This window comes from Rhinatrema bivittatum, chromosome 3 (assembly GCF_901001135.1).
Source record: "Rhinatrema bivittatum chromosome 3, aRhiBiv1.1, whole genome shotgun sequence".
Lineage (NCBI taxonomy): Eukaryota > Metazoa > Chordata > Amphibia > Gymnophiona > Rhinatrematidae > Rhinatrema > Rhinatrema bivittatum.
In genome coordinates, this window is record NC_042617.1 from 300,496,106 (window position 1) to 300,518,589 (window position 22,484).

General features: G+C 46.7%; 1 protein-coding gene across 1 annotated transcript; it reads right to left on the bottom strand.

Annotated features, from left to right (window-relative positions):
- Positions 1-8,557: 8,557 nt before the first annotated feature.
- Positions 8,558-21,751, bottom strand: LOC115087633 (keratin, type II cytoskeletal 8-like). The gene is made up of 9 exons (XM_029595044.1): positions 21,300-21,751; positions 18,381-18,589; positions 17,139-17,199; positions 16,652-16,747; positions 16,216-16,380; positions 14,939-15,064; positions 14,007-14,227; positions 9,818-9,867; positions 8,558-9,477 (listed from the first exon to the last, which is right to left on the bottom strand). Exons 1-9 carry the CDS (start codon positions 21,696-21,698, stop codon positions 9,302-9,304), a joined length of 1,503 nt encoding a protein of 500 aa, XP_029450904.1. The 5' UTR covers positions 21,699-21,751; the 3' UTR covers positions 8,558-9,301.
- Positions 21,752-22,484: the final 733 nt, after the last annotated feature.

Here is a 22,484-nt window from a genome sequence, read left to right on the forward strand (position 1 = left end):
TCCCCCATCCATCTGTAGCAGTGAAGAGCAGATTTGTAGGAGGAGGCATGCTGGGGAGAGGAGTTTTTACGCCAGATTCTCTCTCTGTCTGTCTGAGTTTATTTTTCATTAATTTTAGCTCAGAAGTATACCATGGTTTACAATTTTTGGAAGATGGGTTCAGTTCACGTCTGGTGATCAGACATAGTTTAGTTGCAATGTCAAGGGTGAGGTTGCTCCAGGAGGTGAGTGCAGCTTCAGGATTGGTGCAATCAAGTTTGCACAGGGAGTTGGAGAAAGCAGAGATAAGGTCCTCACTGGAACAGGATTTTCTGAAATCAATGGTGGTATTTAGAGGAGGATTGCATTTGGGCGGCTCATTTATAGTAAGGAGGGATTCGATGAGGGAATGGTCCGACCATGGGACCGAGGTACATGAGGGTGTGTTGGGAGAGTGGATACAAGAGTTAATAAAGATAAGATCTGTATGGGTGGGGGAAGAGATGATTTGATTAAAGCCTATGGCATGGAGTGCGTTAAGAAAGGTTTCACAGGATGATGAGAGGGGGAAGGGGTCAACGTGGAGGTTGAAGTCCCCCAAAATGATGGCTGGGTCTTCAATGTTGATGTTATCAGAAAATAATTTGATGAGAGGAGGAGGAGGGGAATAGGCTTGGCTGTGGGCACAGAAACCTCTTTATTACAGGCACAAAGGACTTTAAGCTGGACAGATAAACAGATCCGACCTGTTCATGGGCTGCTGGGAGTTGATTTCTAAGGATGCCTATAAGCAGCCAAAGAAATTTCATAAGGTGTGGGGCAGATTCTCTGAATGGCAGCGATGCCTGTTTCAGTCAGAAGGGAAGGAGGTTGGATTTTTCCATCTGAAGGCCTCTGGCTGGCAATTTTTGTAATATTTGTATTTAGCATGGTGCAGGTCCCTTCTCTTATCTCACAGTCACAATCCACAGGAGTTCATGGCACGGCAGTGATGTTCACTCCCAGCCCTGGAGGGCCGCAGACACCTTGGGTTTTCAGGATGGCCCCGAGTTAGATTTGTATACACAGTGCAGGCAGTGTGCACGCAGATCTATCCTGAAAACCTCCTGGCCTCGAGGGCTGGGAGTGAATGCCACTGAAATAGTGCTCCCCCCCCCCCCCCCCCGATGCAGGACCATTGTTGGGGAGAAGAAAATCAGAGCAACCATCCAGTGCCCTGCAAGCCAGCGGTAGCCACAACTTCTGCAATTGTCCTTAGGGTTCAGTCACGGCATGTTACTCCCCCCCCCCCCCCCATTTCCCAGGATAGCATTATTACTGGCTGCTGCCTCCTCTACCACCATCATGGCATGCAAAAAGCACCGGCGAGGGAGGGGGTAGTTGAAAGAGAGCACCGCTGGTGCTTTTCTCTCTCCCCCCACCCCTCCTTTTCCCCCCTGATGTTTTCAGGGCTTGGTGCAAGGATATTTATTTATTTTATTTATTTAACATTTTTCTATACCGAACTTCATGACAAGCTTCATATCAGGCCGGTTTACATCAAACTTAGGGGTTAACTGAACATAACCATATAACAGGAAGGCCGAAGCGCAGATACAATTAACAGGGAGAGTGAACTTGGGGGCTAGAGTAGCCCGGAAATAAAGGACAGAGACAACTGGAGAGTGAGAATGTATGAATATACAGTGGATATAAGGCGAGCCTTCAATCTTGCACTTTCCTCCTATTGGCAGCAGCTCTGGCACAGCATCTCTCTCTCTCTCTCTCTCTCTCTGTCACCCCACTCAGCATCCACCTCTCACCCTCTGCCAAGTCCTCCATCCCTCTTCCTTTTCCTCCCGTCCACAGTGCCCAGTATCCTTTCTCACCGTCTTCCTGTCCCACCCTCCCATCCCTACCTGCCCAGAATCCACCCACTCTCCATTCCACTCTCACCCACCCACCCATAACCCTCTCTCTCCACATCTCCCCCTCCCACCCAGCTTCATCTCCGTGTCCACCCTGTCCAGCATTCATTCCCTTGTGAGGCCGAAGCTTAAAAGTGGATAGGTGGCACCTGGAAGTTTCTGGGTTTTAGCTGATATCCCCTCCCCTCCAAATTATGGCACCCAGGGCAACCACCTAGTCCGCCTAATGGAAGAATGGGCCCTGGGCTATTTTCTCTCTTTCTCCTCCCCCTCCCCTCTCCGATTTAATTGCAAGAAACTTTATCATCATGACAACATGTGTACATTTTTTGCCAAAGAAATAAAAGGAGAAAAAATAAAAATAAAAATACCTCAGTGCAAATAACAGTAGTTAAGATTCTAGAGTGATAGTGTGGGGTGCGGGCTGCATGTTGTTTCTTCCCTAGACACGCATGCACTCAGAGCATCTGATGTGCTGCTGGAAGGGAAGGGGGATGAGGGGGGAGACAGGGGCTGAGGAAGGGGCTCCTCATGTCCCCGCACAATTGTCAAGGTGTGGAACGGGGGTGCTTAAATTTAGATGGTGGATTGGGTTTAGCAGAGGCACAAGGGCGAAATGAATGAACAGGGCCTATCATGAGAGGTTCCGATAAACAAGGCAATTTTTTGTTTTTCAACATATGTCTTGCCTGGAGGCTAATATAATACCCTTCAACGTGAGGGGAGTGGGTGCTGCCATAAAACGTAACTGCATGTTAGGTTATCTGAAGTGGCGGGATGTGACAACAGCTCTCTTACAGGAGACCCATCTGAGTGACACGGAACATGCTAAGTTATAGCAGGAATAGGTGGGGGCAGGTCTACTATGCTTCATATAATTCAAAAAGCAGGGGGGGGGGGGTTATGTATTGTGGTGAATAGGGCATTTCCTTTGCAGGTTCATAAGCAGCTTGCAGACCCTGAGGGTAGGTATGTAATCGTGGAGGGTTCAGTGTACGGAGAAAGATTCACTCTGGCCTGTCTCTAAAGCCCAAATGATGGGCTGGAGACATACTACAAGAAATTGGCGGGAATCCTGGCAGGCTTTTCCACCTTCCCTATATTACAGGAGGAATTGGAACACGTTTGGACCCCAGGAGAGATGGATTGGACGGTCGGGGGCAAGCTAGATGTCCAAGCAGAAGGCTCGTGCCTCCTCATGGATATACTTTGGTAGATATTTGGAGTTATCAATACCCAACAGGAAGAGATTACACCTGTTTCTCTCAGAGACATCAATCATATAGTTGCATCAATTTTTTCTTATGTGCAAGGGACTCCTGCAAATGGTGGGACTCATGGACATCCTGCCCAGTCAAATATCAGGTCACTGTCTGGTCTTCTTTCCAGTGAAAATCAATCAGGGATGGCCAGTTAGCAAAATGTGGTGTTTCAACCCCTCGCTGTTGGATAATCAATTCTTCCGTGACATGATTATTGAGGCTGTAAAAGAATATAAGGAGATTCATGAAGGGGAGGAACAGAATTGGGTTGTAATCTGGGAGGCTCTAAGAAAGGGATTCAAGGGAAAAAATCATCAGTTTTGCAAGTTTTCAGAAAAAAGCACACCTGCCTAAGCAGAGGCAGCTGGAACAAAGTTTAAGATTGTTAGAGGCCCAACACAAAGCTGGTTGTTCCCACAGAATATACAAAGCTATGCAAAAAGTGAGGGAGGAACTGCAACAGCTCCAGATCAATGCTTTCAAAAGAGCTTTACAGTTTAGCCGTCAGACATTCTATGAACATGGCAACAAGACTGGGGCGCTCTTAGCCAGGGCTGTACGTAAATGGAAAGCTCAGATGCTGATCATTAGTATCAGAAAGAATTCTGGTGAGATCATTCATGATGTTAAGGAGATCGAGATATTTAAAATTTATTATGAAGGACTATACTCGGTGGAAGTGGAGAGTATGCAAGTTGATCTGATAGCATATCTGCAGGAGACGGTCTTACCTCAGGTTACTGAACGATAGGCAAGCAAGTTAGCAGCCAGTCACAGTGCATGAAATTTATAATAAGAAAATAAGAACATGCCACTGGGTCAGTCCAAGGGTCCACAAGCCCAGTATTCTGTTTCCGACAGTAGCCAATCTAAGTCACAAGTACCTGGCAAATACCCAAACATTAAATAAATATCAAGCTACTACTGCTTAATATAGCAGTTTATGGATTTTTCCTCTAGGAACTTATCCAAACCTTTTTTAAACCCAGCAAAAGGCAAAAGTCCCAGACCAGATGGTTATCATATAGATTTTTATAAACAATATAAAAAACTCCATTCCTCCAAGGTACATTTGAGCATCTCAGGAAATCTCCGGACACAGACCATAGTATGACTGATGCAGTTATAGTTCTCTTACATAAATCAGGCAGGGATAGCTTAGATACAAGCTCCTATCATTCAATCTCTTTGCTCAACGCAGATATAAAAATATTGGCTAAAATTTTACAGCTGAGATTGGAGACCATAATGCCCTATTTGATAAGAGAACACCAAGTGGTATTTATTAAGGGGTGTCTGTTTACCTCTAACACTAGGAGGTTAATAGATATTATGGCCCTAGATATTATGGCCCTGGCCAGGTCAAAGAAGAGGGGAGGCCTGGTGGTGGCCTTAAATGCTGAAAAGGCTTTCAATCGCCTTATCTGGCCTTTTTTGTTTCAGGTACTGGAGAAGGTAGGGGTCCTGGTGGAGTTCAGGGAATGGGTCCAGGCACTTTACTTGCACCCTAGAGCCCAAGTATTAACAAATGGGTACTGATCTGACCTGTTTCCCGTAGTGCGAGGCACTAGGCAGGGATATCCTCGTTTGCCTTTGCTTTTCGATTTGGCTATTGACATGCTGACAGAAAAGATATGAACATGGCCAGAAATCATTGTCGTTAAGACAGGGGGACTAGAACACACTATATCTTTATATGCAGATGATGTCCTCTTCTTCCTGACAAGTCTGAGACACAAGGCCAAAGGTGCTATTGTCTCTTTCAGCTTATGGTAAGGTCTCTGATTATAAGATTAATTTTTCCAAATCTAAATTACTCTCCATAGGCTCCTTGAGTATAAATGCTATTCTCCCGTGCTTTTCTCATTTCAAGAAGGCAAGAGATGGTATCAAATATTTGGGCATATGGGTCCCTGTTTGAGAATTATTGTAGCCAGGTAAACAGTATGAGGGGTGTAATTTAAAAAAATCTATAATATCCTCAATAGGCGACTACATGAACCTCTTAGGCACCAACGAGCTTGGGACACGGATCTGGGGATGCCCTTGAGTTCAGATGAATGGGCCTGGCCTTTAGCTACTCTAGTAAATGCTCTGTTTCTGCAGCTTTACAGGAAAGCTGTTATAAACTATTGTTTTGTTGGATTATAACTCCGGAACGCCTTCATCATATGTATGAAAATGTGTCTGATCGATGCTGGAAAAACTGTGGTCACACTGGTGCTTTTATTCATATATGGTGGCATTGTGGGGTAGTCTCTTCCTTTTGGCCCCAAATTATGGCTTGGATTTCTGAAATTTTGGGAGTGAAAGTGGTTAAGGTTGCTCGTCGACGTATACACCTTAATATTCCTTACACAAGCCTTGATAAGCATCATCAATGCTTGTGCCATCAGGCGAACATAGCTGCCCAAAGTGCATTGGCGACGTACTGGAAACAAGAGATGTGCCCTCTATCTCACAGATTATTACATGCTTGTATGACACTTATAGATTAGCTCAACTTACCACTGTACTGCCACTTGGGGTCCTTTTATTTCTTGAAGATGATCTATGCAGGCGAGTCCACGGTAGCGCTGTTGTGGAAGTCTGTGCCTACCAATGCCCGTTGGCATGCACGGGTGCATGAACGTGGCCTGGTTGAAAAACTACCATTTTCTACTGTACTGACACACACAAATCTACAGTATGGTCTGGGCACCTTATTGGACACATCGGGAGGTACACAGTAGATAGTGGAGTGTGATATTTAAGGAAAGTTCAAGCAAGGTGTGTGTATGTGGGGCAGGTGGGTGGGGTGAGTAGAATAAAAGATGTACCTTTTCCCCATAACTCATGGAAGAACCTCATGGCATATGGACATTTAAGGGGTTTTTTAATATCTTGTAGCTGTATAAGAACCCTTCTTGTAACTGTTGTGGATACAGGATGAGAAGATTGCTCTCTGAAAGAACTGGGATTATTTTTAATATTACTTGTAACTGTTCATACCTGTTATAAATTTAAAATGGACAATTACTAGGTCCTGTTGCTATCCCAGGTCCCGGCTTTGAAGTCTCTGCAGAGAACAGCCCTCTGCTTCCAGCTCTTAGCCAGCCCTTCCCTCCCCGACAGCAGCCTGTAAAGATCAGGAGTGGAGAGTTTGGGGCTAAAGCAGACAGAATAGTGCAGAGAAGCACTCTGCTCCCTGATCCAGTCCATTCCCCCCTGCCATTATCCAGGAGCTGATACAGAGGAGAGATTTAAAAAAAAAAAAAAAAAAAGGGGGAGGGGCCCAGTACTACCTACCATTAGGAAAAAAAAAAGTCTGGGAAATAGTTATTGCAGAGCAGAGAGGGCTTGGGCAATCACATCTAGTGGTAGGCAGCAGTAGAGGCTTGTTGGAGATGGAAACAAGACAGTGCAGCTTGCCAGAGAGCAGGAGGACCGAGCCTAAATGGAAAGCACCATAGAAAAGAGGAGCCAAATTAAAAAAACAAACAAACAATGGAGCAGTGGGCAGCAGGCACCAGCTTGATATATTAGCTTTGCCCATCATCAGATGAAGGTGCCTTTTCACTTGGCTTAGGTTGGCACATACAATCTTACCAACCACTGCCCAAGAATTCTTATAGCAAGGTGCAGGTGGTCATCCCTCTAGGAGGTGATTACAATTCCTCACTACCCCTCTCACCTGGTTTTTGAGACCTAGCATAGATGGACTGTTAATATCTGAGACAAAAGGCAGGAGGAAGTCCTAGCCTCAAACATCTGGATCTGCCACGTATTTTGTACAGGGCCAGGCAGGTTACTTTGATTCTTTGTGCCACAGTTCTAATCATGGCAGCCATACTCCTTAGGCCCAACCTCTGCGACGGCCGGAGGAACCTGGAGCAGGTTTCTAGCACCCTGCAATTTGGCATCTACTTAAGTGGTAAGACATCAAATCGTAGAACCGCAGTACTCCAAAGAGGAATTTATATACATCTCAAATTAGTATTTTTTTAAGTTGCTGATTCTCTGGGTAGTTTTTAAAAGGGATTTACAGGAGTTAGAGTAAAGCCCTGGGGCTGGAAACTGCTCTCCCCTTGGTGGAGGAACCTTCTTTCAAGTTTCAAGAGCTATAGCCATGGAACATCCCTTCTTTCCTAGGTGTGCAGGGAAAAAAGGAAGTAGAGATGGGAATTTGTGAGCTTCAAAGCAGTTTGTACTTTCACAGATAGACTCTGCCTACAGGTAAAGCGGCACTAACTTGAAAATATTGGCCCTTGGCAATAACTGGATGAAGGTGGAGGAGTGGCTATGTGGTCAGAGCAGCAGGCTAATGAAGAGAAGGGTCAAAACCCACCTCATCCCCTAATGCTCCTGTGACCTTAAGCAAATAACCCCCCCATTGCCTCAGATACAAACTTAGGACTTCATTTACTAAGCAATTTGGCCACAGATATAGAGTGGAAAGGGGGGGGGGGGGGGAAGAGAGAAAACACTTAGTAAATCAGGCCCTTAGGTTCCCTTCTGTAACTTGCCTTGAGGTCTGATTTGTAAAGGTAAGTAATCAAATCCAAAATCTATGAGAACGGCTGTACTGGTGGACTTTGCCAAGAGTACTTACAGACCTGCTGAAAAATTTCCCCCTTTCTGCCCAAATACATTGTATGAATTTGGCAATGGAAGTTAAGAGCTAATGCCTTAAAAACCAAACCAATATTTAAAAAAAAAAAATAAAAAAATGATGTGTTCATTGGTGTACAACTTGCCAGTTTCAGTGTTGTTTACATCCAAATCTAATCAAAAGGATCAGTCTATAAAAGTTACAGAATATATTAAAGGTCACAGGACCTGCTTGAGGAGAAAATGTAATGGAAAAGTGAACGCTTCCAGCCTGAGCGGAGGCAGTAGAGCATGGCCTCCCATGCAGAAAACCGTGATCATCTGGGCCCCGCGGTGTGGTAGGGGGAAAAAGGACCTGCGCTGGACTGCCGTGAGAAGGAAGCCTGCTTCTGCCCACCATGAGGAGGGTACTACCATCAAGAAACGCAGACTAAGAGTCCTCGCAACAGGAAAAAGGACTTTTTAAAAAGCTCAGCCCAGCTGGCATTTTCACTCCTAAACACCACTTTTCACCGCTGATGAGCACCTAAGAAGGCCAAGAGCTCATGGGTTGTTGTAAGTGCATGGCTAGCTGCTCAGTGGAGTCTGTGACCTTACTGTTGAGGGTTATCATCCTTGCACTACAAAGATGCGAGAGGCATCCTGGGCTATAAAGACCTATTTCCATAGATTGCAAACCAGATTATTTAACAAAAACAGGTTTATTTAGGTGAAGAACAGGGGATGATTTGTTATAAAAGGAAAAGGGAACCAAAAAAAAAAGACACATCCCCTACCCACCCATCCCCCCAGTCAGCCACAGAATAGAAAAAAAAAAAAGGTATGAACAGTCTCCCACCGCACACAGCTGTTTGGTTCTGTTTCTTTGGTATCATTGCTGAAAAAAGGGGTGTGGAGTGATGCACAGTATTTGTGCAGCCAGATGGGCATCTCAGCAGTACGTGGTCACATTAGGTGTCTAGCTCCAGCCAATGTGGCTGCACAAATAGCGTGACCTGCCCTTACGAACATTCGAGTAATGGAAAGCATAGTACAAACCAACAGCTCTGGGGAAGATGCAGCATGGGGGTTCAGGATGAGAGTGAGAGTGCATTGGACCTGCTTCCAGCAGCCGGAAAGTGGGGGTGGGGGGGCATCTGAAAAAAGTGCAGAGCAAGTGTAGTGGCTCTTACTATAGAAAGCTGATGGGGAGGGGGGGGGTTCCCTCAAGGTATTAGGCCACAATATGCCAACTCAATTTCATTAACTGAGCCAACAGGTATCAGACTAAGGTTACAGGTCAGAGCTTCCCACACCTGTCCTGTGGCAGCATGGTGAGTCAGGTTTTCAGGAGAAGAGCAATGCATATGCACAAGACAAACTTGCATAAGTTTGGAGGACTGAGTATATCCTGAAAACACAGCTAGGACAGGTTTTGAAAACCCTGTTGAAGGTAGAATGGGTTGGGAGGGGGGGGTAATGCATCCTTTTCCACACCCTCTGGCCAGCAAGTGAGATTTCTAGAGGCTTAGCTGGAGCGGGTGAATTGGTTGAAAAATATCTTGCAGAGTATTAGGCAGCTCCTCAAGGTTTTGAGAAGACATCAGAAGATTCGGACAGGACTCTCCCGTCTTTGGTCTCCACCGTCTTCACCACGATGCTGCGCTTTGTCCTGGTGCTTTCCAGAGGGGAGGAGTTGATGATGTAGTTGCTAGCTGGAAAGTATGTGCCACCAGTGCCAAAGGCACTGCTCACGCCCCCTGAAAATAGAAGAGCTTCTAGATCAGCTGTGCCCCCTACCCACCAAACCCATTTCCTTCCTCCAGGCCTTGGGTACACACCCCCATCCATTAAACTTCCCTCAAGAGGTAAGTCATTACACCCACACCTGCCTAGTTTGGATTTATTCAAGAGGCAGCCATCTCAAAGCCTACTAGTGGTGAGAAAGCTTGACACTGCAATCTACTATAAAAAAAATAAAAAATCCTAGAGGCCCAAAAATGAATATCCAACTGCAGCATTTGTAGAATGCTGAAGGCCCACCCCCATCTCCAGCCCCTCTAGTCTGCATCCCATTCATAAGAAATGAGAGGATCTTACCTGAATAGGTCTTTGTCTGAATATTCAAGTTCTGCATGCCAGACTCCAACCTGCCAAATGAAGAGGTTTCCTTTACTACATCAGTTAAATATTTACTTATTTGTTTGATTTTTATATTCCACTTTCCGGCACTTCAAAGTGTACATCAAAGCAGATTATAGTCAGTTGCTATAGGTATTTCTAGCCTGCAGTTTCTACCATGCCACATAATGATTTTTAATTTATGAAAAAAGGAGGCATCTTAAAAGGTTAAGTGAGATAGGAGAGGAGTTTAAACTGTTAGGGGTATTACTGCGCTAGCTTTCATAAGTGAAATACAGCTAGATCATGGACTGTTGGCTTAAAAAAAAAAAAAAAAAAAAAAAAAGGAGGAGACGTTACTATTCCCTGTACATTGCGCCTCCTGTCCAGCAGATGGAGCCAGAGAAAAACTGAAAGGGTATCCTACATGAGGAAAGTGCTCACCCTGTGCCCCCCACTATTTGACTCCAGCAGCTGCAGACAAGACGAACCTGCGGTTCCCTCTCCTTGGTTTTCCATCATGTCTTCACTGATCGATTTGCAAGGAGCACCAGAGGTTTCTTCGCTTCAACATACTGGGCCGGCACTTCGCTCCTCGCATGTTCACCAAGGTGATGGTGGTGGCGGCGGCGGCTTTTCTCCGGCAAGAGGGGGTCCTAGTCCATCCCTACCTGGAAGACTGGCTCATCCGGGTGAAGTCGGAGAAGCTCTGTTCGGTGGCAGTCAGTCGTGTAGTGTCGGTGCTCGCCTCCCTTGGGTGGATAGTCAACTATCCACCCAAGGGATATTACTTTAAAGTAATAAACTATTACTTTATTGTACTTTAATCCCCAGTTCCTTGATCCAAGTTTATCTGCCTGTTCGATGTAATTGCATTCTTACATGCTTGTTAATGTTATAATGTAAACCGAATTGATATGTAACATTGCTACTTGAATTTCGGTATATAAAAAAATGTTAAACTACTCCAAGAGCAACCTCTTGCCCTCTCAAGTTCTGGAATTTCTGGGAGCTCGTTTCGACACTTGCGTCTCCAAGGTCTCCCTGCGCAGAGCCCGGGCGCTCAAGCTCATGAAGCAGGTTCAGCATCTCTTATCTCTGCCAATACCCTCGGCCTGGGACTACCTCCAAGTTCTAGACTCTATGTAGATCTGGTTCCCTGGTTATTTGCGTCCTTTGCAGAAAGCTTTACTAGCCCGTTGGAAGCCGGTCTCGGAGGAGTTTTGGGCGCCCCTACCACTTCCCGAATCTATCATCACCAGCATGCGGTAGTGGCTCTCACTCAATCACCTTCAAAGGGCATGTCCCTGGAGACTCCCCAGTGGATTGTCGTGATGACGAATGCCAGCCTCTCAGGCTGAGGAGCAGTATGTCAGTCTACACAGGGATGTTGGTCCCCAATCTAATCCAAGTGGCACATCAACCACCTGGAGGCCCGGGCGGTCCGACTGGCACTCAAGTTTTTCCTTCCCTTGATCTGTCGCAAAGCAGTGAGAGTCCTCTCAGACAATGCCACCACAGTAGCTTACAATCGCCCGGGGGGGGGGGGGGGGGGGGCCCACCAGGAGTCGCCTGGTGGCCCTGGAAGCCAGCAAACCATTCGCATGGGCAGAGCATCATTTGGACCACCTGGCAGCCTCCCACATTGCAGAGAAGGAGAACATTCAGGCGACTTCCTCAGTTCTCAGCATCTCAATCCCGGAGAGTGGGAGTTGGCAGACCAGGTGATGGATCTAGTCGTGTGCAAGTGGAGGGCTCCTCACTTGGACTTGATGGCCACCTTGAGGAACGGAAAGGTTCTCAGGTTCTTCAGGCGCAAAAGGGAGCACTGCTCGAAGGGCATGGATGCTCTGGTCTTGCCTTGGCCCAGCAAAGTCCTCCTCTATGTATTCCTACCTTGGCCTCTGGTGGGAAAGGTACTCAGAAGGATAGATCTTCACAAGGGGCCAGTCATTCTTATCGTGCCAGAATGGCCCTGGAGACAGTGGTTCGCAGATCTTGTGAATCTCACGGACAGCCCTCTTAATCTCGCTCACCTCCGCAACCTTCTACAACAAGGTCCCGTATTTTTCGATCAGGCAGATCGCTTTTGTCTAGCTGCCTGGCTTTTGAGTAGCGGCAACTAAGAAAAAGGGGCAATAAGGAGGAGGTGATATCCACGTTATTGCGGGCCCGTAAGACCTCTACATCTCTCACTTATGTTCGGGTTTGGAGAGTGACAATATGTCTGCGGAGGCTGGGGTATCGGTGCCCAGGGCTTTGGTCTCCCTGGTTCTCTCTTTCCTCCAGGATGGACTCTAAAAGGTTTGCCTTTCAATTCTTTGCATGTTCAGGTTTTGGCTCTCGGTTCTCTCTTAGGTAGGCTAGACTGTTTCACGGTGGCAGCCCATCCGGATGTCGCATGTTTTCTTAAAGGAGCTAAGTATATGAATCTGCCGGTCCGGGCTACTTGCCAGTCCTGGAGTCTTAACTTGGTCCTTTGTGCCCTCTGCGAGGTGCCCTTAACTCCTCTGGCAGGCCATACTCAAGGACCTGACGCTTAAGACTGTGTTTCTAGTGGCTATTTGCTCGACCAGGAGGTCTCAAAGCTGCAAGCTTTATCATGTAGGGAGACCTTCCTGCAGCCCTCTGATTTGGGGGTCTCTCTACAGACTGTTCCCTCTTTTCTGCCAAAGGTAGTTTTTTCTTTTCATGTAAATCAGTCAGTGGAGCTCCCTTCCTTTTCTCCGGAGGATATTCCTAACACGTCTGGATGTTAAGAGAGTTCTTCTACAGTACTTACAGGTTACCAACGTTCCGGGTCTCCGATCATCTTTGTTTTATGGAGTGGGCCTCATAAGGGACAGAAGGCCTCTAAAGTCACCATAGCTCGCTGGCTAAAAGGAAGCGATCACGTTTGCGTATCTTTGCCGGGGCCGGACGGTTCCAGAGGGTCTTAAAGTCCATTCTCTGCGTTCACAGGCTACCTCATAGGCGGAGAGCCAGCTGGCTTCTCCGGAGATTTGAAGGGCAGCCACTTGCAAATTGCTGCAAACTTTTGCCCGGCGTTATCGTCTGGACGTACAGGTGCCAGTGTTTGGTTCCTTTGGCAGACAGGTGCTCCGAGCAGGACTCTGTCCCACCCCAGTTAGGGAAACTTTGGTACATCCCACTGTCTGGACTGATCCAGTATGTACAGGGAAAGGAAAATTGGTTATTACCTGTTAATTTTCGTTCCTGTACCATAGATCAGTCCAGACCCCCTCCCGTTCTAATTTTTTCAGTCCACTCGTAGTCTTTTTCTTTTCAGATATGGAGAATGCCTTCTTCCTTGCAGAACTTTTATAACACAGAACGATAAGGCACCAGATATATCTACCACATAGACAAGAGCTTTTTCTTGCACTGTTCCATATTTGCATTATATTATTCATGTTGGATTGGTTACTTGCTTGCTCTTATTTGGGTTCATTTTCCGTTTATGTTTATCTGCTTTGATAACGTTTATACTGAGGGGCACAGGGTGAGCACTGTCCTCATGTATGATACCATTTCAGTTTCTCTCTGGCTCCATCTGCTGGACAGGAGGCTCAATCCACTGTCTGGACTGATCCTGGTACTACAGGAACGAAAATTAGTAGGTAACAAACCAATTTTCCTTTGTTTCCTACCCATGGCAGGAGCTGTAGGAAATAGATTACAGAACAGAGATACAGAAAAGAAAAAGCACCAGCAAGCATTTTAATCAAGAATATCCATTTACCAATTGGTCTTGTTACAGGTTAGGAAGCTACTTATTAGTCAGTTTCAGCTGATTAGATGAGGAAGAGGCAGTCTCTAGCGCCTCCAGACAATTAATGTGGGCTCCTCAAACTGCACGCTGCAATTACTGCTGCACAGTTGGACCCATTCTAACACCCCCACGGAAAGATAAAATGCATGAAGGGTGAACCAGCACAGGTAAAGAGGGATTTCAGTCCCCACTAAATAGCATGCTGAGAAGGGGGGGTGGTGGGGATGGGAAGATGAAGAATTTGTATGGAGTAGGAGCCCTAAGGGCGAGGTGGCTCTCCTTGACTATCAGAAAGGTTAGGGGCCAGAGCCTAAAATCAGAATCTACTGTTATGAAATACTGGACACCTGCTTTGTGTCCCAGCAGTCATCACGGCTGTTATCAGAATACACCCACCTGCATTCCTCCCCTTCCAGCAGCTTCCTGTAGGTGGCGATCTCAATGTCCAGGGCCAACTTGACATTCATCAGTTCCTGGTAGTCCCGCAGCTGGCGTGCCATGTCCTGCTTAGCCTTCTTCAGGGCAGCCTCTAGTTGTGCATGTTTTCCCATGGCATCTTTCAGCGCAAGATCCCCTTGATCTTCTGCTTCCTTAATTGCATCTTGAATGCTAACCCGCTGGGGGAAAAAAAGAAAAAAAAAAAGTGTATTATTTTCCAGTTTCCTTTCAGAACTACTAGGGCAAGCAGGCCCAGCAGAGAATCCTTTAAAAAGCAGGTGTTGGCAGCCAGAGGCATACACAGACCTTCCTCCCAGCATGCCACTTGTTCTTGATGTTGGCTCTACAATTTTTAAAAAAAGCTTCATGGACCAGCTGTACTAAAAAAAGTCAAGTTGCACAAGCTTAGCAGAGCCAGCCCATAAGCTCAGAGCTGGCCTTTGAAAGCATGGAAGATGTGTTGCATATGAATTTTACTGGGGAGGGGGGGGGGTGGAGCCCCACCATGGCTGGATCTCATCTCTGTGATGGAAGGGGAGAGGTGGGGCCACCCATGACACCAATATCCCTAAAAATATGTTGCTTAATTGTTAATACTTGGCCAAAAAAGGCTGTGGATGCCAGAGTCTTTGCAGTCTGTCCTACCTTGTATTAGACAAACAGATCATAATCAGTTGTACATGCGTTTATGATGCCTTCTTCAAATGGGATCTATGTGGTCTCAGAAGCTTATTTACTATTTTTTTTTATTTATTATTGGACCAACCTAAAATACCACTTAAACCAGGGCTAAAAATATATATGACTACTGTAAGTCTTTGCAAACTAGATAATATAGGAAGATAGTACATTTAGCCGATAAATTAATTCCCTGTTCAGTAGTCACCCACCTGGCCTTTCAGTGCATCGATCTCAGCCTGCAGCCGGGTTATCATGCGGGTCATCTCGGCCACCTGGGTTTTGGTGCTGCGGAGGTCATCACCATACCTGCCAGCAGTGGTCTGTAGTTCTTCGTACTGGAGGAGAAAGCAAACTATGAAGCCTGCTGAACAGCAAGACATTCAGAATTCTATAATGCAGTGCCCTGTGTGGTCTAGGAGGGGGAAAAAAGATAGAGATAGAGAAGAGATAGAGATGGGCCTGATGTTAAATGTAATGGACCTGTTGCCAGAAGGCCAGACTTCAGCTTCTCCCATGGAGGCTGTGTGACCTTGAGAGTCACAGATTGCCACATCTTCCCAATTACGTTTTAAGCTCTTTTGGAATGGCACTCGTCCAAGTACAGAATGTGTTACATGGCGCCAATTTTATGGCACTATATAAATGGCAAACAAAAATAGTAAGACTTAATTTTGGTTCAATTTTAAATTGTTATCAAAATGTGATACATGGAAGAGAAATTCCACTTACTAACAAAAAAGGAAACAAACATTTAAAATGAGGATGACCGATACAAGAGCACAAAAACAAAACAAAACAGACACTACATCCAAATCAGAGCTGGCAGGAAAAAAAAAAAAAGGTGTGGGGGGGGGGAAATGAGGGCATCTGCCCCACAAACCTGTCTGGAAATGGGGAAAAAAAAAAATCCTGAGCTCAGTCCTTGGCTGGCCTGCTGCTGGGTGTCAATAGCTGAAAGCCATTGTGGAGCCTGTGAGCTGTCTGACATTCACAGGTCTTACAGTAGCCTCCATCCCACTCTTGCAAGGGCATCCTACTGGTAGGAAAACTTTAGGAATAGGCAGGGCCACTGAAGGGCCTGTAAGCACGGGCTTGGCTTGCAAGCCCCTCCCCAAGGATATTCACTGCTAGTGCCAGCATACGGCACTGCCTGAAGATCACTGCTGGGCAAAGGGATACCCAGCTAAACAGGGTGAGGTAGAGCCAGGAAGGGTCTGAAGGGTATGAAGGAGAGTACTTGGAAAGGGGTCATTTCCCCTGGGCCCCAGTATGTCTAAAGCTAGCCCAGAGGGTCATGGGAAGATACAGAAATGTAAGCTCTCCATTGGTAGACAGTGAAAACTTATCCCAAACAGAAGAGATTACTTTCTACCATGATCCACCTCATAAGACATGTCCGCTGATGAAGCAGCTAAACGAGGAAAATTTTTAACTTGTAGGATTTGATTGCACGAAACATCTACTGTGCAACAAAGTTCCTGCTTACCTTAATTTGATACATCTTCTCAGCTTCAGCCCGGCTCCTGTTAGCAGTTTCCTCGTACTGAGCCTTGACTTCCGCAATGATGCTATCCAGGTCCAGCTTACGGTTATTGTCCATGGAAAGGACCACAGCAGTCTCAGAGATCTGTGACTGCAGCTCATGCAGTTCCTGTGTGAATGCAAAGAGACAAAGCAGTTATTGGCAGGCCCGTCTGTCTCCCGCCGTGAACTCCCAAGATGGCCGCTAGTCAGGATGAACTTTGGGAGTGGAGTGTTGGAACATAAAAAGAATTTCTTACGCAAACAGGAACAAGGTCCCTCTTAAGATGATACAGGTAGCATTTCCACATTAATGCTCTTTGAGATGGGGACATGAGGAGGAAGGGGGGGGGGCTGGGAAGGAAATACTGGCAAATGTAAGCGGCATGGCATTTCCTTACTTCTTCATAAAGCATCCGTAAGAAGTTGATCTCTTCTGTCAGGCCCTCTAGTCGAGACTCCAGTTGTATTTTATTCATGTAAGCTTCGTCCACATCCTAGAATAAAACCCAAGCCATGCTTTAGTTTTAATGGACTATGGGCTCAATATTAAAAAAAAAAAAAAAAAAAAAAAAAAAGCCGAGCTTCTAAGCGTAGGCTACTAAGTTTTCAGCTGAAAATTCACAGATTTAGGAGCCTATAAATTAGAATCCCAAGTGTAAGCCTGCTATTAGTTTGCCTAGATTTAGGCATCTAGTTCTGAAAATCAGTGCTAAGCTCCCCACTTTGTCTCCCTGCCCTAATTCCACCCTGGGAGCCACCCACTTTGTCTGCTCCTAAATTTAGGGAACTAATGAAAGCAGGCCCCGGTGTGTCTATGGGAAACAGGCTTAGCATATGGGTCCACATGAATGAACAAAGTAGGATGCATAACGGGAGTTTCTGTACCTTCTTGAGGAGGACAAAGTCATTCTCCATCTCAGTGCGTTTGTTGATTTCATCTTCATACCTAACAGGGGGGGGCGGGGGGGGGGGGGCGAGAAGAATAAATTCTCTGCTGAGTTCTTGACGAGAACCAAAGTTTGGTGTCAGCATTCTGAGCTTAAAGCACAAGGGGACACTCATCACAAACATCAATTTGGTGCTGGTGCACAAGGGACTGAAGCACAGTTATTTGTGTAAGTTAAGTAGATTTGCCTTTTCATGGACACTACCTACTTCCTGACGGAGGTCCTCCAGCAGGTTTATGGCACAGTTTGGTATGGGCGGGTCACATCGCAAGACTACAGCAAGCCTGAGAGAGAGATACTGCCATCCAGCTTCATTTTTTATAACATAAAACTGGTGGGATAGGTTCAGGGAGACAGCAGCTGGGAAGCTGGCATGGACTCAGATGGGAGAACTAGTTAAGGTAAATTGCTGGGAGATAGAAGGCAGCCAGGTATCTCCATTAACCAGCTTGCTGTGGCTTTTTTTTTTTTAGCCTCCACAGTCTTTTTTGTAAAAACTAAGGATGCAGTAAATTGGAAAAACCACATACTGGCCACGCAACAGAACTTGGGGCACGCTCAGGCTGCGTGGGCCATTACACAGATAGGAATAGACAGACATGGCGATTCTAATAGGTGCGGACTTCATTATGAAATGCACCAAAAACAAAAAAACCAAGTCAATTTATGATCAGTTCTCAGCCTCCGCCTCCATGCAAAAGGAGAATGAGTGGGGGGGGGGGGGGGGGGGGGAAGATAGCACAGACCCCTTTTAAAGCAGAAGAAAGAATTTGCCCAAGGATTAGATATTACAGATGCAGTTGTCATGCAATGGAGACACCTAGTGGCTGGATTTAAAGCCCATGATGCAGGGTTCTGGAAGGAGCCTGGACTGTCACTGGCTGGACAAGAGTAACCGGTGAGGGGTTTGCAAGAGGAACAAATCCCCCAGGTCGCAGTGAATGATTGCTCATGGGGCCAGATCCTAGTCCTAGTTCCAATTGAGCTGGAAATCCAAAAGGGGGAAAAAAAAAAAAAACCAGACCACATTTTTAGCATTTAGCCAAGTCATACTGATAGAGAATGAGCTACGCTTATTTTCTTGTCACACCCACACAGTTATGTTGCAGTCTAACCCGCCCCTTGAGAGAGATTGCACACAAGGTGACATCATCAGCCCCCACTTGGTTTCGGGACTCACTTGTTCTTGAAGTCCTCGACCAGGCCCTGCATGTTCCCCAGCTCAGCCTCCAGTTTGAACTTCTCCTGCCCTAGTGCTTCCAGCTGTCTCCTGAGGTTGCTGATATAGGCCTCAAACATGCCGTCCATGTTGCTCTTCGTGACCTTCTGGTTCTGCAGGAGGTTCCATTTCGTCTCCAGCATCTTATTCTGCTGCTCCAGGAACCGCACCTGCAGGAAACGGGGAAAGGTTTCAGCCTGCGGAACCCTGCATTCTTCTTTTCTCTTAGGACTTGGGAGTAAAGACTCTTGAACACTAAATTCACTTTAAAAATGTAATAAAATCGGGAAAGACTGTTTAAAATCACAGCCTAGCTCCCGGCCCTGCTAAGGATCTTAGTGTTTAAGAAGACTAAAGTAGTAGGTTTTGGGAGGAAAAAAAAAAAAAGGACGTCTTGTACAAGGAACGAGAGGATGGTTTCTTATGTTGTAGGATGTCTCAGTTTCGTAAAAAAAAAAATGCGTTCATCTTAATGCACTGCATGGAAGATGTCTATTGGATGGAGGAGATCTCTGTATTCAGTAGAGGCAGGAGACATCTATTTCAAGGATTATCAAACCAGTCCTTGGGCCCCCACCTCCCCCAACTAGTTGGGTTTTCAAGATCTTGCTAATGAACATGCATAAGATTGTTTGCATGCACTACCTCCTATGCATGCAAATATTTCTCATGTATATTCATTAGGGATATCCTGAAAACCTAACTGGCTGGGGGGGCAGGATTGTTTTAAAGCACCTCCGAATAGAGTTGTTTGGTAGCTAGAAGGAAGCCTTGTGTTCATTCAGGAAAATAATGCCCTTTTTATTGGAGAAGAGGGGAGTGGAAGACCCACTGACCCATTGAGTGACATGGGAAGAAGTGTCTCTTGAAATTGTAACATCTGCAGCCACAGAGTCGTCAGAAGCACAGCACCCTGAAAGTCACAGAGTCAATGTTTTTACCGTTGTAAATGCTGATGAAGTGTCAACTATGAGCCAGGTTTTTATAAAGCAAATATCAAGATATATTCTACTGGGAGGGGGAAGAAAAGGGTGGAATTAGAGGAAAATGGAAGGGCTAATCGTTTAGTAGTTTATTGATATTTGGTTGCATTTGATGTGCACCTGGAAAAAAAATTTTCCTTTGATAAAAAAATCCCTTTAGAACATTAAAGCAGCCAATTATGACATTTAATTAAACTTGCTCTAGAAAGATACACCTTGCCCCTTGTTCAGCATGAGGGTTTCAAGAACATGGGTTCCCAATCCACTCCTCAGGACATAACCTAGCCAGTCAGGATGTCATGATATCTACAATGAATAGTCAGAATAGATTTGCATACATTGCCTCCTTTATATAAAAAATCTCATATGCATATTCAGCATGGATACCATGATAACCTGACAGGCTAGGTGTGTCCCAAGGATTGGGTTGAGAATCCCCCCCCATTTCAGCTAGGGTCAGATTTAAGAATTTGGTGCCCATAGGCAAAAGTGCCATGGTGGCACCCTCTCAAAGGAGTGTGGGCATATTGTCCTAAAGCATGCAGAAGCAGGCTTCTCTTTGGCCTTGCTATTTGGCATCCAAAGCAGGTGCCTATGCCTAAATCCAGGCCTGGTTTTGACATATCAGTCCGGACACCTTGATTTTGGACATCGGCACCAGGGCACTGCAGCCCTGTTTTAAAAATAGAGAGAGAGAGAAAAAAAGGCTACATCTATTAGAATATAGAGCCATGAGCCAGAAAGAATGCAGTGTCATACAACTAGCTCAGTATGAGACTGCAGGTTCCAGCAACCTATAACATATGCACAACATGTAAAAAAAAAAAAAAAAAAAAAAGCCACCAAACACCCCCCCCCACACACACACAAGACCTCAAAACTCCAAGCCACAGTTTCCATCTTGCCCAACCAGGCGTAACTAACGTGTCGGGTTCACAACCAACAAGGAATGAAAGTCTCCTGTATACCTTTCTCCAGGGCCAGCAAGCACTGAGCAGGGCCCTTAGTTCGTCATGCCCACTTGTTATAAACTAGATTTCCTATCGTTGAACACACAAAATCCAGGAAGCAGGGTTGGGCAGAAGGAGCTGTGGCATATTCAGAGTCCAACCTTTCAGCTTCACCCCTCCGCTCCAAAAGGTCAAGCAGCAAAATAGGGGTTCAGCTGATATCTCTGCTCTGCACTTTTTTTTTTTTAATTGAAGTCAGATTTAAATTTCTTTCTATAGTTTTGATCTGACCGAGAAATTTGTTTTTTTTTATGTTGGAGGCACATTCTAGGCCGTTGGCTGACACCTGATCCTTGAGAGATCCTGACCATAGGAGAGACTCCTGTCTGTTCACTGTCAGTAGATGGGTGGATGCTCACTTTAAAGCAGCTGGCTGCCTTTTTATTGTAGCGCTTATTTATTGCGGGTAGGCTTGCTAGTCCTTTGCTGCAGTTTCAGAAAGTTTCTTAGGCGTGGAGAGTGCCTGGCAAGTAGCCCAAGTACACTGTTGCAAACCTTTGATCGACTGTGCCTGTGTCACAGAAAGCCTGAACAAGGTCAGATCCTTGTTAAAAAAAAAAAACACCACCATGGTCCCACTCCAAAATGAAAGACTGTTTTAACTTAACAAAAGGCAATGACTTTGAACCGTAAAACATTCTTCAGAGACTCGAATTACAGAATCGTGATTATTTCGGTGCATTTTATTCTACGCAGAAGCTATTTCAACAGGTGCTAGCCCGTAAAGAAACTGTTAAAGAGCCAGAAGAGAAAGGGAAGTCGGAACAGGGTGCCGGACACAGAAACCTCGGTGAAGGAGGTAAGATCATTACAGTGCCCCCTTAGTCCCGCTGCGGGTTACGCGCAACGACAGGTGCAAGGTCACCGCGCCCGCCTACAACGCTCACCTTGTCGATGAAGCCTGCGAACTTGTTGTTGAGGACCTTGATCTGCTCCTTCTCCTGGGTCCTCACGTCGTGGAAGTCGGTCGGGAGAGCCAGGTTGAGGGGGGCCAGCAGGCTCTGATTGATGGTGACCGCGGTGATGCCGCCCCCGCCGCCGCCGCTGGCCCCGCCGCCGTAGGTCTGCCTGTAGCCGCTGCCGAAGCGGCTGCCGTGGCTCAGGGGGAAGGGCGCCGCGCTGAGCCTGCTGCCCAGGGACGCGCTGGAGGAGAAGCTGCTGAAGCCTCCTCCGGTAGAGCGCGGGACAGCGAAGGTGCTCATTACACCGCCGAAACCACCACCGCCGCCGCCGCCGCTGCTGCTACTGCTGACCCGGTACTGCACTTTCCTAGAGACCGTAGACATGGTGCGCGAGGAGGGAGACTGCACGAGGAGCTGCGGAGACGGCACGGGGCTCCGGACAGGTCTTTATAGACAGGGGGGGGGGGGGGGGGGGAGGCGCGCGGCGGGGGACGGGGGCGATCAGATGACTGCAGCACCTGAGTGGCTGGGGCCGGGGGAAGAGGCGGCGCCCCGGCACCTGCTGCACCCGCTTTAACCCCTTGCTGGCCCCCGAAGCCGAGGACGTGACCAAGTTTGCCCCAGTGGGAGGGGGCGGGGGAGAAGGTAGGGTCGCCTACTTGTTTGATGACTTTTATTTCTCGGAAACCGAGAGGGCAACTTTGAGTTTGGGGGGGGGGATGGTGTATAACAGCTCCCTTCCGATAAACTCCTGAATCGTTTCCCACGGCTGCTTGTTGAAGGGGGAGGGGGCGGGCCGCCCGGGTCCGCCTTGCACAGAAGTGTAGGCTCGGACCGTTTTGCACGTCGCCGGGGCTTGCAGTAAGGTGACAGGAGATAATCACTACCTGCGGCGATCCCGCCTGACAGTAGAGGATGGGGGGGCTAAGCCAGTAAAGCATTAACGGTGGGCTAGGGAGGACTGCAGGATCCTTAGCGCCGGAGGAAGCCGTGAAGGGGGTGTGGTGGGTGGGTGGGCGGCCACCTCCCCAGTCATCGGCAGGCGGATGCTTGATTGCAAGAACTCGGACTTTTTATGCAGTGGGTGCGGACAGGACGATTTTGCACGGGGTGGAAAGAGAATTCCCAGTGGCTTAACCAAAAAAAAAAAAAAAGTACAAGGAAAAATTA

Bases quoted from the DNA above. Each gene is read 5' to 3' on its own strand.
- LOC115087633 (XM_029595044.1), bottom strand. From the start codon at position 21,698: ATGTCTACGGTCTCTAGGAAAGTGCAGTACCGGGTCAGCAGTAGCAGC. The intron at 17,200-18,380 runs GTGAGTCCCGAA...CCCCCCTGTTAG, and splicing joins GTCGAGGACTTCAAGAACAA to GTATGAAGATGAAATCAACA. The intron at 16,748-17,138 runs GTACAGAAACTC...GTTTTATTCTAG, and splicing joins ACTTTGTCCTCCTCAAGAAG to GATGTGGACGAAGCTTACAT.